The sequence below is a fragment of the Oncorhynchus clarkii genome, chromosome 4, assembly GCF_045791955.1.
Source record: "Oncorhynchus clarkii lewisi isolate Uvic-CL-2024 chromosome 4, UVic_Ocla_1.0, whole genome shotgun sequence".
Taxonomy (NCBI): Eukaryota; Metazoa; Chordata; class Actinopteri; order Salmoniformes; family Salmonidae; genus Oncorhynchus; species Oncorhynchus clarkii.
In genome coordinates this window covers 37,184,882-37,201,738 of record NC_092150.1, presented here as the reverse complement: position 1 = coordinate 37,201,738, position 16,857 = coordinate 37,184,882, and the positions used below count along the sequence as shown (strand labels likewise).

Here is a 16,857-nt window from a genome sequence, read left to right as displayed (position 1 = left end):
GGGTGCGTGTTGAAAGGAGTCGGTGGTACGGGCGATGGGGGTATCATGACCAAAATGGTGGTCCCTATCCCAGGTCTCAGATGTCCCAACATGGTTTACACCTGAACACGTACACCTTAATAGGCATGAGTACAGAGAGTATGGCATGAGTACACAACCCCTTAATTAACTAGAAGACACACCTACACACAGCTGGTTACACATACCCAATATGTTAAAGGTCTGAGACACATACACACACACCTGAACTGGATAAATCACTAATAGGTCAGAAGTATGACTCTTGTTTCTAAACTGTTTAAATTTGGTGCCAATTGGTACCATGCCAATTGCATGCTCCCTCAAAACTTGAGACATCTGTGGCATTGTGTTGTGTGACAAACTGCACATTTTAGATTGGCTTTTTATTGCCCACCAGCACAAGGTGCACCTGTGTAATGATCATGCTGTTTAATCAGCTTCTTGATATGCCACACTTGTCAGGTGGATGGATTATCTTGGCAATGGAGAAATGCTCACCAACAGGGATGTAAACAAATGTGTGCACAACATACGCGAGAAATCAGCTTTTCGTGCATATGGAAAATATTTTATTTCAGCTCATGAAACATGGGACCAACACTGTACATGTTGCGTTTATATATTTGCTCAGTATTGATCATTGGCTGCATCTTTAACTTCTGTTAAACGACTCCCTCTCTAACAGAGAAAGACTACAAACTAAAAGATAATAATCACATGTTTAGTACTACCAACAGTCAACACAATGGTTCATCTTCGATTAGTAATTCTGCTTCATAGCTACTAATTGTGTAGTTAAAAAGTCTAATTTGTTTATCTGGCCCCATAGCACAGAATAGGGTCATGTAGTGGTGTTTAACTAGGTGTTTAACGAGGCCAGTCCGTATAGGGTAAAGGAAAGTGGTTACACTGGACAGGGAAAGATGTTTTTCTTTAGACAAACAACCCACAGACAGGTGTCCTGTCCAGCCTCGCAACCCAATACGCATGCATACTAGTAGGGACTGGGGATAGACGAGGAGCCCCAATCCTGTAACCCCCCCCAGAAATAACTCCTGAAACTAGACCCTCTGTACTATACGCCCCACCTCCGCTTGTCCCCCCTTCCTACCCCCTCAGGCCCTGGCGACCGTAACTCGTACACACAGCCAGCACATAAACGCATCATGATAGCTAGCTGGACAAGCTGCGGCCTGGATAAATATTTCTGTAGCAGTTAATTAGGTAAAACTGATCCCATCCCAACGAGCCGCCCTGATTCTCTCATTGCCCCCCACCCCCACCCCCACCCCACCCCGGCCCTCTTCGTATAGCTCTCCCTCTCCTAGCTCCTTTTCCCTTGCTCTCTGTCTCGCACCTCTCTCTACATGGTGTATATTTAGACTGGCCTGCACCACTCTCACACAGCGTACCTTACTCACACACAAGAGGACATTTCACACCTGCATGCAGGCTGTCACACGCACACACACACACTCTCTCTCTTTCTCTGTCAACTGCAATTAAGGCCATTTAACAGCAGAGGCAGTGACAGATTGTAGAAGGCGGGACCTATTTGAATGGTGGATTGGCTTGTTGACTTTAACTCTACATCTGACTGTGTTTTCTCTAGTATGCTGTGAATGAACTTTCTTTCTCTTTCTGTCTGTCTTGCCTCTCTCTTTCCCTCTCTCAATTAAATGTTCAATTCCATTGAAAATGCTTTATTGGTGTGACACTTGTATGGAGATATTGCCAAGCAGAGATCGGTAACAACAACTTCTCTCTCTCGCTCTAGATGCCTGTGTGTTCGTACTTCCTGAAGGGTATATGTAACAACAGTAGCTGTCCCTACAGCCATGTCTATGTGTCCCGCAAGGCTGCTTTGTGCCAGGACTTCATCAGGGGATACTGCCCTCAGGGAGAGAAGGTATGACACACTCTTAAGAATACACACACACAATCAGTCAGTCAGTCCCACACACATGTATGTACACAAGCACTCACATACACCTCTCTCTCAGACACAGATACTCTTTCACACACACACGCATGGGGACAGGCACAGACATTCTCTCTTTCTCTTTATCATGATCTGATGACCTATGGTAGAGAAGGTAGATATACCCAGTGGTGTGGCGGAGGGTATACGCCGTTTACCCACTCGGTGGGCATTGCGTATTTAAGTGATAGATGCCCGAGAAGCCGGTGTTTGGAGGATAGTTTGGCACGGGTGTTGTTTGGCCCGAGACGAAGTCCCTTCGAGGGGCATTATTACTTTTACACAACGGGTTACCAACATATTCAAATAACGATTGACATATTTTCATTAAAAACGTTATTTTGATGAATGCATTCATATTATTTCATCCTTCCACAAGATACAGTCCTGAAACAAATCTACTGTAGGGGGGCTACCCAAGCCGGCTGGTCGTTCGTTCTATTGGTTTGGTTGCCAGAGACGGGACCCAGTCGTTCAGTCTTTTTGTTCTGTATAAATGGACACGACCCAGTCGTTCGTTCTAAATGTTCCTTATCCCTTGCTTGCTAGCTAGCCAACTACGGTTAACTTACAGTCGCGTCAATCAGTGCAGACAGAATAACAATAGCAGCTGCATTTGTTTAAGCAGTTTTCAAGTGACATTTATTTGGATACATCCGTAACAACGAGGCACGATTGATGATGAGGTACGATTTCGCCTGGCGTAGAAAATGTGCTCTCTTGTTATGACACTGTTGTTCAGAGGAGCTAGCCAACAACATAGCTAACACAAAAACTTCAAACTGAAGCTGAAAATACCTTTTTTCAATTGACATTTCTCCTGATCCCTACACGTTTATTACTATGGGACAGTTGGAGATCGAATTTGAATATTGAAACATTGTTGCAAATGTCAGAGAGACAGACTGCGTGGTTCCGCTGTGAGAGAACTAAAATGTTATTCCAAACATGTGAGATAATGCCTAGATGCTTTTTATAGTAGAGATCAAGTTTATAACTTCCCTGCCTGCCTGGGCTGATGAGACAGTGGATTGCGCAGTCAGATTGAACAGAGTGAGTAGGCATTTTAATGTCATAGATTTAATCGTTGGTAATTTGTGGAATAGACACCGGCTGCAGTGTGCTTTTAATCAATCAACATTCAGGATTAGACCCATCCGTTGTATAAACGCATATATTAATCCCCAGAATGCGTATCAAAGTAGTGTCGTGGTTTTCACCATAAACGATCTTATCTTTTCACATTTTCAGCACAGAAATGTGCACATGGCAGTTGGCCTAGAATGTTCCAAAATGCAATTTGCAGGAAAACACAGTTCTAAAATACACACCGCACATGCGAGCGATTTCATGGACCGAGATGGAAAACTCCATCTCATGTGCTACAGAAACACCACTAACCAAACACATATATTAAAGGGTAACTACACTCAAACATCCTTGTGTGGTTTAAGCATTGTTGTGTACTTAGAATATCCAATTTGGTTGTTTTCTATTTAAAAAAAAGTGTGACTTTGAGAGCGAAAACCTGAACAGAAAAAACAAACCTGTGAATTTCTGACTCAGTTGACAGCCTCATTTATATGTTTCAATAGTAGGCCTACTATTAGACTACTTGCACAGTGTAGCTTGGTTTGGCCTGACTTTGAAAGACCAAAATGGGATGTGTCATTTTAGGTCATTCAGAGAGTGTATGTCGCTGTTTCTCAAATCATTTTTCACAAAGGGCACCTTTCCTTCGTGGACCGTTTGGGAAAGGTTTGGCAAAATGAGTGTATACCCACTTCTCCAGGCACCGCTACACCACTGGACACACCCTCATGGATATAATCTTCACACAAACATATGAACTGTCCTCCAAAACAGCGCTGGGTATGGAGGGGACAGCTGTTGAGAGTGAGGGCTTGTCAATAGTGACATAACTCTAGTGTCTGAGTGACACATTGAGGACCAGAGGGTAACAGTGCACGGCCACACAGACACCCCAAAAAAATGTAGAGTTCCCATACACACTCTGTTTCCACATTCACCGCTAGTACCCCTCCTGTCCTCTCTTTCCGCCTGTCTCTGTCCCTACCAATCCTATATCTGTTCATCTATCCCCTCCCTCCTATAATCCTCTCAGTTGTTGTTTATGAGTGTCTGTGTAGCACATGCTTTTTCACACTGTCAGGCCTCATTTATATATAGCACAGAGAAATGAGGATATATAAAACCAAAGGGCATTCATATTTATTCTATTAGCTGAAGTGCTTAGGTCTGGTGTGTGTGTGTGTGTGTGTGTGTGTGTGTGCCCGCGTTTGTGCTTGCTAGCTGGTGGCTGTGGGAGGGATAGCAGGCAGTAATTACAGATGGAGGAAGTGCTGAGGATGGCACTATGGGGCAGGCAGACACTCCAGCAGCTCAGGGGTTAACCCCGCTTCCATCTCCATCCTCTTTTCTCGTTCCATCTCTCGCTTTGTCTCGCGCTCACTATCCCTCCCTCCCTCTTTTCTATCTGTCCCCCGTCACTACCTTCTCCCCCTTTTCTACTCTGTAGCGCCTGTCTCTCTCGTTTTATCCAATTTGGACCCTCTTGGTCCCTTTCGCCTTCTCTCATTCCCTTGATCGCCCACCTTTCTCTTGTTTCTCCATCTCCACCACTCTTTCAACTTCCCTTCCTCTCCTTTGAACCCCGATCCACCCCCCCCCCCCCCCCCCCCTTCCGTTTCCCTCTCCTCTATCTCCCTCCCTCTTTGCCCCTGTCTTCTACCCCTCCCTCCATCCCTGTAATGGTAAATGTGCTGACTCGTCCTAGTTTGGAACGCAGTGGATAGAGAGCTCTTCTAATAGACCTGAGACGTCCCAGCATTTCTTAAATCAAGTGGAAAATGATTAACTTGGTGTGGAATGAAGATGTTCTGTCCACTTTCACTTTTTTTTTATCTTCCGTTTCTTGGCTCTCGCTCTCTTTCCCTCTTTCCCGTGTTTTATGAAAATGAGAATGTATTAGACTGCTGGCAGTTGAGTCTTAGTAGATTTGGCGTTTTCCCTCTCCTTACGCTGGTGTAAGGGGTGCGTGCTGGTGGCAGGGAAGTCAGGCGCAGGAGAACAAACTTGGCATAAACGGAGTCGTTTAATAAATGCTGACAAAACTCCAAAAAACCTAAATGTACAAAATAACAAAAGTGGGTACAAAAAACCCGTCGCACACCAACACTAAATAGCACATCACATACAATCAAACAATCTCCGACAAGGACATGAGGGGAAACAGAGGTTTAAATACACAACATGTAATTGATGGGATTGGAACCGGGTGTGAAGGAAGACAAGACCAATGGAAAATGAAAAATGGATCAGTGATGGCTAGAAGGCCGGTGACGTCGACCGCCGAACACCGCCCGGACAAGGAGAGGGACCGACTTCGGCGGAAGTCGTGACTGTTGGAGAAGGGCTGTAAATACAGTTGGAAGTCTTTGTATGGTCCCATTCCCTGGTCTAGAAACGACCACTCTAACCCCTGGGCACATCTTGGTTGGATTGGCACTCCGGTACCGCTTTCCATGCGATAGTAGAGACAACAGTCTATGACTGGTGTGGCTGGGGTCTTTGACAATTTTTAGGGCCTTCCTCTGACACTGCCTGGTGTAGAGGTCCTGGATGGCAGGCAGCTTTGCCCCAGTGATGTACTGGGCCGTACAATTGCCGTACCAGGCAGTGATGCAACATGCTCTCGATGTTGCAGCTGTAGAACCTTTTGAGGATCTGAGGACCCATGCCAAATCTTTTTAGTTTCCTGAGGGGGAATAGGCTTTGTCGTGCCCTCTTCACGACTGTCTTGGTGTATTTGGACCATGATAGTTTGTTGTTGATGTGGACACCAAGGAATTTGAAGCTCTCAACCTGCTCCACTACAGCCCTGTTGATGAGAATGGGGACGTGCTCTGTGCTCCTTTTCCTGTAGTCCGGACGATGTTTACGTTAGGGCATTAAAACATATAGTATTACGGTGTGACTTTGAGTGTTTTGGTTTGCCGCCTCAGAAAAGCGAGATAAGTCTAAGACCTACACTAATCTGACCCCTAGGATGCAGGAACATGGGTGTGAGAATGGCAGGGGGTCTGAGTTTGGGAGTTAGTGGTACTGGCTATAGTGAGGGGTTGGGGGTATAGCGGAGAGAGAGGGGCCTCTTCGGGGAGAGGAGAGGGGTACCCAGACTGGTTCATGGCTGAGGGGACCATGGGGTGAACTAGAGTCCAAACTGTTCCTGGAAACTCAATCTGCAGACCCCCACCCCTAACACACACGCACATCCCTTACCCCCACCCTCACTCTATTTCTGGACCAACCTGCTCCAGGCTGCCCCCCACACACCAGATGCACACAAACACGGCTCGCACCCCATAGTGAGTATAATTAGCTTTTCTGACAGGTGGGAGGGATCGAATCTCCCTCAGAATGAAGTTACCAATTTACGCCCATATTACACTGTCACACACACTCTCACTGTCACATACACTCTCACTGTCACATACACTCTCACCAGACCTTCATCTGTATACTCGCTCAGGCACACGCAGTGCTCTTAAGATGACCACGTTCAAAACATAAGGAACATGACAGACTGACCAGGTGAATCCAGGTGAAAGCTTATTGATGTCACCTGTTAAATCCACTTCAATCAGTGTAGATGAAGGGGAGGAGACGGTCAGAGAAGAATTGCACATCTGTGCAATTCAGAGGGTCAATGGGCAAGACAAAAGATTTAAGTGCCTTTGAACGGGTATGGTGGTAGGTACCAGGCACACCGGTTTGAGTGTGTCAAGAACTGCAACGCTGCTGGGTTTCAAGAATGGTCCACCACCCAAAAGACATCCAGCCAACTTCACACAACTGTGGGAAGTATTGGAGTCAACATGGGCCAGCATCCCCGTGGAACGCTTTTAACACCTTGTAGAGTCCATTCCCCAAGGAATTGAGGTTTTTCTGAGGGCAAAAGGGGGTTTAACTCAATATTAGGAAGTAAACTAAGTGTTTTTTACACTCTGTGTAGTAACTAACAGAGCAGTCTCAAACTGTCTTCTCGGGTTATGTTAACCTCCTGTGTGTTTCATATAATAAGTGGTATTGGTCTGTCCTCTCCTCCAGTGTAAGAAGAAGCACACCCTGGTGTGTCCAGACTTCTCCAGTAGCGGCTCCTGTCCTCGAGGGGCCCAGTGTAAGCTCCAGCACCGTCAGAGGGCCAAACGCACCGCTCCTAACCCCAACCCCACCACAGGCCCCTCCGCTGCCCCGGCCAAGAAGGCCCGCCCCAAGAGGTCAAGAACAGGCCCTCTGTCAGAATAATTACATGACAAAGTGAAATTAATTAGATACAATTTATAATTTATATAGCAAATAGATTACATTACAAATTGAAAACAGACATTTTGGAAAATGCATAGGCAACAACCATAAAACAACACTGTAAAAACAGACATTCATTTATATTGCCAGATGTGCACAGATTATATTACATTTCGATGTCAACAATGTTTTCTAATCTCCTCCTTTTCCACTTCCCCCTCTCCTCTCTTCAGGCCTAGCCTGTCAGTGGTCCTACCTGATAACCAGACGGCAGAGGGTTCTGCTCAGGCAGATCCAGGGACACCCTCGTCTTCTTCCTTGGGTCCTCACAAGACCAAGCTCCCGTCGTTCATCTCCCTCTCTAGCTCCCCCGAAGACACAGACGCCCCGGACACGCCCCCTGCCGACGGGGCAGAGGTCACAGGTGAGAGGTCATACAGTGACCAGGAAAGTTAGTCTAGTTCTGAGTTGTGTCTTACAGAGGTCAGGAAACTGCCTCTATGGTCGCCATGTTGACTCCTATGACCTGGAGGGGTGGGCTCATCAAACAGTGCATTGGAAAATTGTGGTAATCATTGTGAGCACTGTGATTCTTCCAACTGCCCCATGTTTTTAAAACATAGCTCAGATGTCCCACTGCTAATCGAGGAAAGATGGTGAATGGATTAAAAAAAATATAATAAAATCAAGATCCATTCAAATGATTTGTCACATGCTTCATAAACAACAGGTGTAGACTAACAGTGAAATGTTTACTTAGATGATAAGCAGTAGCAGCAGTGTGTGTGATGAGTCCAAATATTTAGTGCAAATAGTCAATGCAGATAGTCCGGTTAGCTATTTGGTTAACTGTTTAGTAGTCTTATGGCTCGGGGGGTAGAGCTGTTTAGGGTCCTGTTGGTTTCAGACTTGGTGCATCGGTACCACTTGCCATGCAGTAGCAGAGAAATGAAAATGTTTAGTGACTTCCTCTGATACCACATGGTATAGAGGTCCTGGATGGCAGGGAGCTCAGTCCCAGTGATGTACTAGGCCATACGCATTACCCTCTGATGCCAAGTAGTTGCCATACCAAGCAGTGATGCAGCCAGTCAAGATGCTCTCAATGGTGCTGCCGTATAACTTTTTGAGGATCTGAAGGCCCATGCCAAATCTTTTTAGCCCCCTGAGCGGTAAGAGGCGTCGCCGTGCCTTCTTCACGACTTTTGGTGTGTGTGGAGCATGTTACTTCTTTAGTAATGTGGACACTGAGGAACTTGAAGCGCTCAACCCGCTCCACCACAGCCCCATCAATGTGCATGGGGGCGGCCCTCCATTTCCTGTAGTTCGGGATCAGTTGCTTTGTCTTGCTAACGTTGAGGGAAAGGTTGTTGTCATGGCACCACACCATCTTCGTCGGTGATCAGGCCTACCACCGTTGTGTCGTCAGCAAACTTAATAATGATGTTGGAGTCGTGCGCAAACAGGGAGTACAGGAGGGGACTAAGCATGGAACCCCGAGGGCACCATTGCCATGGGGTAAATATTAGTGGATGAGGAAATACGGTTTGGGAACGCCCTGATATTGGGGTACTTAAGTACTTTTAGGAGGTTGATACTGGTTGCAGTAGAAGGTAATATTTGAGTATGATAATACTTAGCTGGAAGTGTAATAGTGCTTAGTGGGAGAGAGGTAATAATATTTAGGTTTGGGGCAAGAGGGAGGCACAGCTGGGCTCTCTGTTGACAGACTGACAGATAGAGGATTAGAAGAGGGCCTCCCTCCCCTGTCACCCTCCCTCATTCCCCCCGTCGCCTACTCTCTCTTCTATGTCCACCTGCCTCTGCCCCTCCCTGACATAGAGGAACCCTCAATCACACACCAACACACACATTTACTCTCACTGTCCAGTCGTGAAGAAACAGACCACAAATTAACTTACCACTTCAATTCTCTTTCTATTGCCCTCCTTCTCATATTATCTTTCAGTAACGGTACATTTTAACAATGTCGACATTTTGCTTGAAAGAAATAAACAAAAATCTGTTTCTACCTAATACTAAATAGTACCTTGCGGTACCAGTACATGATTCAATAACTCCAAAAGAAAGTGTTAATACACTACTATGTTATTACCATATTACCATTACATTTCTAAGTAAATACCAGGAAGACGGCGACTGTAAATTACACCAGAACCTTTCTCTCCATCTGTCATCCCTCTCTCCCTCACTCTGTCATCATCCCTCTCGCCATGTCTGTTTCGGGTTCATATTTAGTCTCTCTTCTCCAGGAAACGACTATAACCTTTCACCTTAAGCTGCCCCTGTGTCATCTGGACATCCTGCATGCCACTCCCTTACTGCTAGCTACCATGACACGCATATATATACCTCACACACATGGAATCCCTCTTTTCCTTCATCTCGATGTATCTTTCTCCCTTTACATGGACTATGGAACTCAGTCTCTCTCCATCTATCTGCTGCCCCCCCCGCTCTCTCTCTCTCTCTCTCCCCTGTGTCCCCCTCTTTCTTCTCTTCTCTCTATACTCCTCCTTAACCCTCCCTTCATCCCAGCTTTAGTATGTCTTTAAATCCTGCAGAGGGTCTTGCCTGCATCATTGGTTATTCCTGTCTGGGTTAGCTGCTGTAGCACATGCTGACTGGGGTGTATACGTGTGAGTGTGTAGAGCCAGGGATTATATGGAACCAGGGCTCCCTTCCGGGAACACAGCAGTCAGAGCTCAGTCTATAGCTGCTGTGGTGCCCAGTGGCAGTCTCCCATGGGCACGGAAGGCTATTTTAATGTATGGATACAGTGTTAGCAGGGTACAGAGCAGCTACCAGTCACAGCAAAAACTCAGTATATACAGACAAAGAGGAACAATGAGGCAGACCATATACAGCGCATTCGGAAAGTATTCAGAACCCTTGACTTTTTCAACATTTTGTTACATTTTAGAGTAAGGCTGTAACATATTAAATAATTTTTTCCCTCATCAATCTACACACAATGCCCCATAATGACTAAGCGGGAACAGTTTGCAAATGGATTACAAATGAAAAACGTAAATACCTTATTTACATAAGTATTCAGACCCTTTGCTATGTGACTCAAAATTGAGCTCAGGTGCATCCTGTTTCCATTGATCATCCTTGAGATGATCAATCAGCCACAGGTACTGGGAGACTAGTCAGGATCGAGGGAAAGATGAACGGAGCAAAGTACAGAGAGATCCTTGATGAAAACCTGCTACAGAGCACTCAGGACCTCCGACTGGGTAAGGTTCACCTTCCAACAGGACAACAACCCGAAGCACACAGCCAAGACAACGCAGGAGTGGCTTCGGGACAAGTCTCTGAATGTCCTTTAGTGGCCCAACCAGAGCCCGGACTTGAATCCGATAGAACATCTCTGGAGAGACCTGAAAATAGCTGTGCAGCGACACTCCCTGTCTAACCTGACAGAACTTGAGAGGATCTGCAGAGAAGAATGGGAGAAACTCCACAACTACAGGTGTACCAAGTAGGGCTGACCCCAATTAGTCGACTGGTCTATTGTTTGGTGGTTAGGTTGTTGGTCTACCGAGATTGTTTGAGTAACAAATATATACAGTACCAGTCAAAAGTTTGGACTAATCCTTCATCCCAAAATGTTGTCTTAGGCTGCATGACGGTGTGACGCAATTGCGGCGCCTCCAGAGGCACGCAGTGGCCAAATCGAGCTCCGCATCGCCATGCGCCTCCCACATTTCTTTAACAATGCGGAAGGCTCTCTACAGGTCCGCATTGACATGATTGTCTGACGGTAGGTGGGGTTAACATCTTGTATGAACACAAACTCACCTTGACAACAGCTCCGTGAAGCGCAAGAAGTATGCTGAGGCCATATCAACGTAAATGCTGCCTGGCCAACGCAGACGACAGATTGACCATGCGCTCAGATGCATTTCTCTCTCCAGATTGCGCTTTCATTTGGATTTGGATCAACTACATGACAATGATTTTGACATATGAAGATGTTGTTATAAATTGAATTAATCTGTTTCACCAAAATGTGCATATGAAAACCATAACTGTCGCCCTCTTGAGGCATTTGTCTTATTTCATCCAACCGTAAACTTTAAGCATCAGACAGGCTCAATGCATATAGTTGATTTTATTCAAACAGGGTGTATCTACATATGGAAAAATACATGTTTAAAAATGTTGACCAATAGATTGGTCGAAAGATCAGACGACTTTCAGTCGACCAATATTTATTTTTTGTCCTACTGCCAAGAAGACTCGAGGTTGTAATCGCTGCCTAAGGTGCTTCAACAAAGTACTGAGAAAAGAGTCTGATATTCCAGTTTTTACTGCTTTTGCTTTGTCATTATGTGGTATTTTGTGTAGATTGATGGGGGGGGGACTATTTTAATCCATTTTAGAATAAGGCTGTAACCAGTGGTGTAAAACTACATTAAAGGACTACTTAAGTCGTTTTTGGCGGGTATCTGTACTTTACTATTTATATTTTTGCATTTTACTGGGTGACTTTTACTTGCATTTCCTATTAAGGTATCTTTACTTTTACTCAAGTATGACAATTGAGTACTGTTTCCACCACTGGCTGTAACGTAACAAAATGTGGAAAAAGTGATGGGGTCTGAACACTTTCCGAATGCACTGTACACACACGCACGCACGCACGCACACACACACACACACACCATACACACACACACTTAGGCACACAAACACACAATCCTCCTGAGACACAGCAAGTGGTCAGTTACACACACACACACACACACACACAGACCACCTTCAACTCTGTGTCCAGTGCAGTTAAGTGTTACTAATGAGCGCTGGTTTATCCCTCAACACACACACAACCTCACACACACACACCCTCCACACCCCTGTGGCTTGTTAAGGGTGGAAAGAATCCAAACAAGTTCCTCTCCACTGGGGCTGTTGCAGTGACCGTATTACTGCCACACCAGCAGTCATGACCATAGTAAAATTCCATGTGACCATTGAGTCACGGGAATCTCCTTTCATGCACTCTGGACATGCATTGGTAGTATCCGATTCGCTAACAGCCATCAGGTCCTAATGGACTGGTACTCAGGGCTCTATTGTCCCTCTAACCACTCTGACATCAATGGAAAAGTCACATCAAACACTTATCATCAAAACAGTATCATGCTTTTAAAACTCACCTCACTGTGATGATCAATTTGAAGAAAGAAGTTCCAAAGCAGTTTGAAACTGAGTGTAAAACATGGTTGTTGTGGACGTTTCAACACAGTGAAACGGACAGCGCTTTCTAAAGGTGATGATTAATTCCAAACACCCATGTGCATTTTAAAGCTGATGCATAGGCTTATAAGCCCAAGTCTGGGAGAGAAAAAAAAAGTAATTAAAATGGATTTTGATGTTATACAATATATAGCCTACCCCATACTACACATTGCAGAAAAACATAAAGCAAAACTGATTTAAGATGTCTTTGGTACATAATTGGTTTAGCCTATGTAATTTGCTTTTGAGTGTGGACTGTATTAGTATGTATACTGGATGGACTGGTTACCTTATGCTACAGTCCAAAAGTTCTATCCACGAGTCTGGGAAAGAACGTACTGTATAGCCAGCCCTAGGCGATGCTGCCGGTTCATTGATTGTGCAGGGCTGCTTACAGTGAATTTGTATTTGATTTTGAATAGCCTAGTAATAGGGATTTTAAAAATATTTTTATAACGCGAAAACATGTTACTATCGATGTTCCTGAACAGATATCACTTCGTTTCCCAAGTTAAGCACTGAGTAGATGCAGGAATAGGGTTGAAGAGCCCATGGCATACAGAGTGTGGGCGGGATATCACCTGCCGTGCAGCGAGAGCATGCTCCTCAAACAGTGGTTGATGTGTGGAGTGAAATAAGTGTTCCTTATATTTATTTCTCAGCTGCTCATATTAAGCACAACTCCGCTATCAAACTGAAGTTGTGTATCCGGCATCATTGCTCAACGAACTAGTGGGAAAGAGTGAGGCCTCCATTTGCTGTTTGACTGCATACACATTAATTTTAAAAAATTCCCCATGCCCCTGTACCTGCCCATTTGGTAATGGGCCACTGAATCAAAACTAATTTCACATATTAGTAAAGACGAGATTAAATTGAGAATAGTCTGATGGGTAAAAATATGATCCCTTGATGGGAGAACGGCTGTGCAGCCTGAGGCGAGGAACAAAGTGCAAGCTTTTTTTCTGACTTTCTCAAATCATCAATTAGCCTATAGTCACATCATGCAGCCCATACCGTGCATTCAGACCTCTTGACTTTTTCCACATTTTGTTACGTTATTCTAAAGTTGATTATATATTTTTTTCCCCTCATCAATCTACACACCATAACCCAAAATGACAAAGCTAAAACAGTTTTTTTTTAATCTAATTTATGAAAAAGGTGGAAGGTGAACCTCTGCCCCAGTCTGAGGTCCTGAGCGCTCTAGAGCAGGTTTGAATCAAGAATTGCCGTAATTTGCTCTGTTCAACTTTCCCTCGATCCTAACTAGTCTCCCAGTCCCTGCCGCTGAAAAACATCCCAACAGCATGATGCTGCCACAACCATGCTTCACCGTAGGGATGGTGCCGAGTTTCCTCCACATGTGACGCTTGGCATTCAGGCCAAAGAGTTAAATCTTAGTTTCCTCAGACCAGAGAATCTTGTTTCTCATGGTCTGAGAGTCCTTTAGGTGCCTTTTGGCTAACTCCAAGTGGGCTGTCATGGGCCATTTACTGAGGAGTGGCTTCCGTCTGGCCACTCTACCATAAAGGTCTGATTGGTAGAGTGCTGTAGAGATGGTTGTCCTTCTGCCCTGTTATCCCATCTCCAGAGAGGAACTCTGGAGCTCTGTCAGAGTGACCATCGGGTTCTTGGGGACTTCCCTGACCAAGGCCCTTCTCCCACGATTTCTCAGTTTGGCTGGGCGGCCAGCTCTTGGAAGAGTCTTGGTGGTTCCAAAATTCTTCTATTTAAGAATGATGGAGGCCACTGTTCTTGGGGACCTTCAATGCTGCAGAAATGTTTTGGTACCCTTCCACAGATCTCTGCCTCGAAGAAATCCTGTCTCGGAGCTCTATGGACAATTCCTTCGACCTTATGGCTTAGTTTTTTCTCTGACATTCACTGTCAACTGTGGGACCTTATATTGACTGGTGTGTACCTTTCCAAATCATGTCCAATCAATTGAATTTACCACATGTGGACATCACCCAAGTTGTAGAAACGTCTCAAGGATGATCAGGATGCACCTAATCTCATTTTCAAGTCTCGTAGCAAAGAGTCTGAATACTTATGTAAATAAGGTATTTCTGTTTTTTATTTTCAATACATTTGCACACAAAAAAATCTGAAAACCTGTTTTCACTTTGTCATGATGGGGTTGTGTGTGTGGAGGAGATTTTTTTTTTTTAAATCAGTTTTAGAATACGCCTGTAACATAACAAAGTGGAAAAAGTCAAGGGGTCTGAATACTTTCCGAATGCACTGTATATGTTTTGATTTCTAAGATATTCTAAGGTTCGTATCATTCACTACTAAAGCTGCCAAATCACTCTAAGTCTTGTGTAGAAGACCTGTTTCAAATTATCACTTTCATGCTCAACATAGCCATTTCATATGCGCATTTGCTCCAGATTGGTAAGAATATCCTTTCTATTTTATTCCCCTCGGTTCAATGATATTCTTCTTACTATAAAATCATATAATATAAAATAATGGCATGGGACTTATAGGCATATATTGTCAGCTAAATCAACAAGCCAACTGCTTATGGCAGGCGCATATGCACAGATAACATACAGTAGTCCAACTCATATTCTGCTAAACTTTATGTTAATTAACGGTTAATTACCGGCAACATGACAATAACCGGCTGACAACATTTCATGACCGCCACAGCCCTGCTCTCCACTTTACATAAATTAACCCAATAGCTATGCATCACTGCCGGAGCGCGCACACGCATGCACACACACCCCTGTTCTCCCATTCATTCAGTTCCCAGTTTGCTCATCAGCGGAGATGCCATCACTCAGGCTTTCAGTAGGACAGAGAGCCCTGCGTTTCACCCATTCACATCCTCAGGCACACCGTCACACACACACACACACAGCCTGTCGTTTTGTGCACCCCTGTGGTTGTAGAGCGATCTCTCTGCTGTCTGACATGTTAGTTTTGTTGGTATCTTTAATCTCAATCTGTTTCTGTTGTGCCTGTCTGTCTGTCTTCCATAGAGAGAATACTGCAGATCAAGCCTCGACTCTAGAACTACAGGAACTAGAATGGATACTGCCTGAACACCAAATGAGCTTTGAAAATACTACAGAGACGTATGTATTGAATGCTTATGGAAGCTCTGACGTTTCTCAGACCCATAACTGTATCTGCTCTCAACCATACTCAGGGTCTTTAATGTAGCTAAAAGTTTGCTTTATGGACTCATACATTTCATACAGCAATGATGTTTGTAATGCAGATTGAATTGATATTTGAACATGTTTTTTTGTAAATTGTAGCTTGATGAATTTCGAATAAAATGTATGTTATTACTGTACATGCCTTTTGTTGGACTTTGTTTTGCTCTTGGGTCAGGGGTGGTGGGGGGGGGGGGGGGTGTGCTAGCCTCTGATTGTCTGCTCTAAGACCCATGTATTCTGAGAAAAGGGCACCCTTCTGATAAAATAACTATTACCCACCAACCTCTCTCCCTCCTACATTCTCTCATCTTCCATCCCTCTCCAAGATCGGTCTCTTCTCCTAGATCGTGCTCGGTCTCTCTCACGCCATCTCTTTGTGTCATATAATTAGTGTGTAGGGAGATGGAGGGTGGCACAGAGAGGATGTTGGGATGTGTAATCCATCCATTACCTGCCTACCGAGCCCAGAGCAGTCCCTGATAATAAAACTATTACTACGCCCCTTTGTGTGTGTGTGTATATATGTGTACAGCTCCTGATATTTAGACCATTAACACGCTATTTAACCGAGGCGTCGTCACAGTGACAAATTACTGTTGCGTCGCCCTGGGGAACATGTTCACACAGCAGAGCTTACCACGGCAACACAGAGCATTAATACACGCTAAGGAGCTCACACACACACAATGTAGACCAAGGTTATTGTAGTAGCTAAACTAAAACTGAAACAAATACGAAAACGAATCATGAAAAAACGATTTAATAAACTGAAATAAAATCATTTACAAAATTAAAACTATACTGAAACTATTATCTTTGACTCCAAAACAAACTAAAATTCAATTAAAACCATCATGAATTATGTTCAGTTAGTTTTCTTCCTAAACTTTGGGTAAAAATCTAATGGAGGTTTCAATGTGGTTTTCAAGCTTTTGGGGGGGTTCAAGCTCCTGAATCTGGTGGGCAAATGATGTTAGGAGATGGCAATGTTTCCAATAGGTCTAGCTTGTGCATCACTATCACTAGCTAAACCGGGGAAAAACGTCTAGGTAGCTAACTTGGTTATTCTTACAAGCA

At 44.5% G+C, this 16,857-nt stretch overlaps 1 protein-coding gene across 4 annotated transcripts in view; it reads left to right on the top strand.

Moving 5' to 3' along the window:
* Positions 1-15,917, top strand: part of LOC139406773 (zinc finger CCCH domain-containing protein 3-like) — a 79,677-nt gene extending 63,760 nt beyond the window's left edge. For 3 of the 4 annotated variants that reach the window (XM_071149799.1, XM_071149800.1, XM_071149798.1), the window contains exons 9-12: positions 1,799-1,930; positions 7,133-7,302; positions 7,564-7,754; positions 15,598-15,915. In XM_071149799.1, the coding sequence (XP_071005900.1) occupies positions 1,799-1,930; positions 7,133-7,302; positions 7,564-7,754; positions 15,598-15,629 (525 nt within the window). In that variant the 3' untranslated portion in view covers positions 15,630-15,915. Of the gene's footprint in view, positions 1-1,798; positions 1,931-7,132; positions 7,303-7,563; positions 7,755-15,597 lie in introns of all 4 variants that reach the window. The other variant, XM_071149797.1, reaches the window with a different exon arrangement.
* The last annotated feature ends 940 nt before the right edge of the window (positions 15,918-16,857 follow it).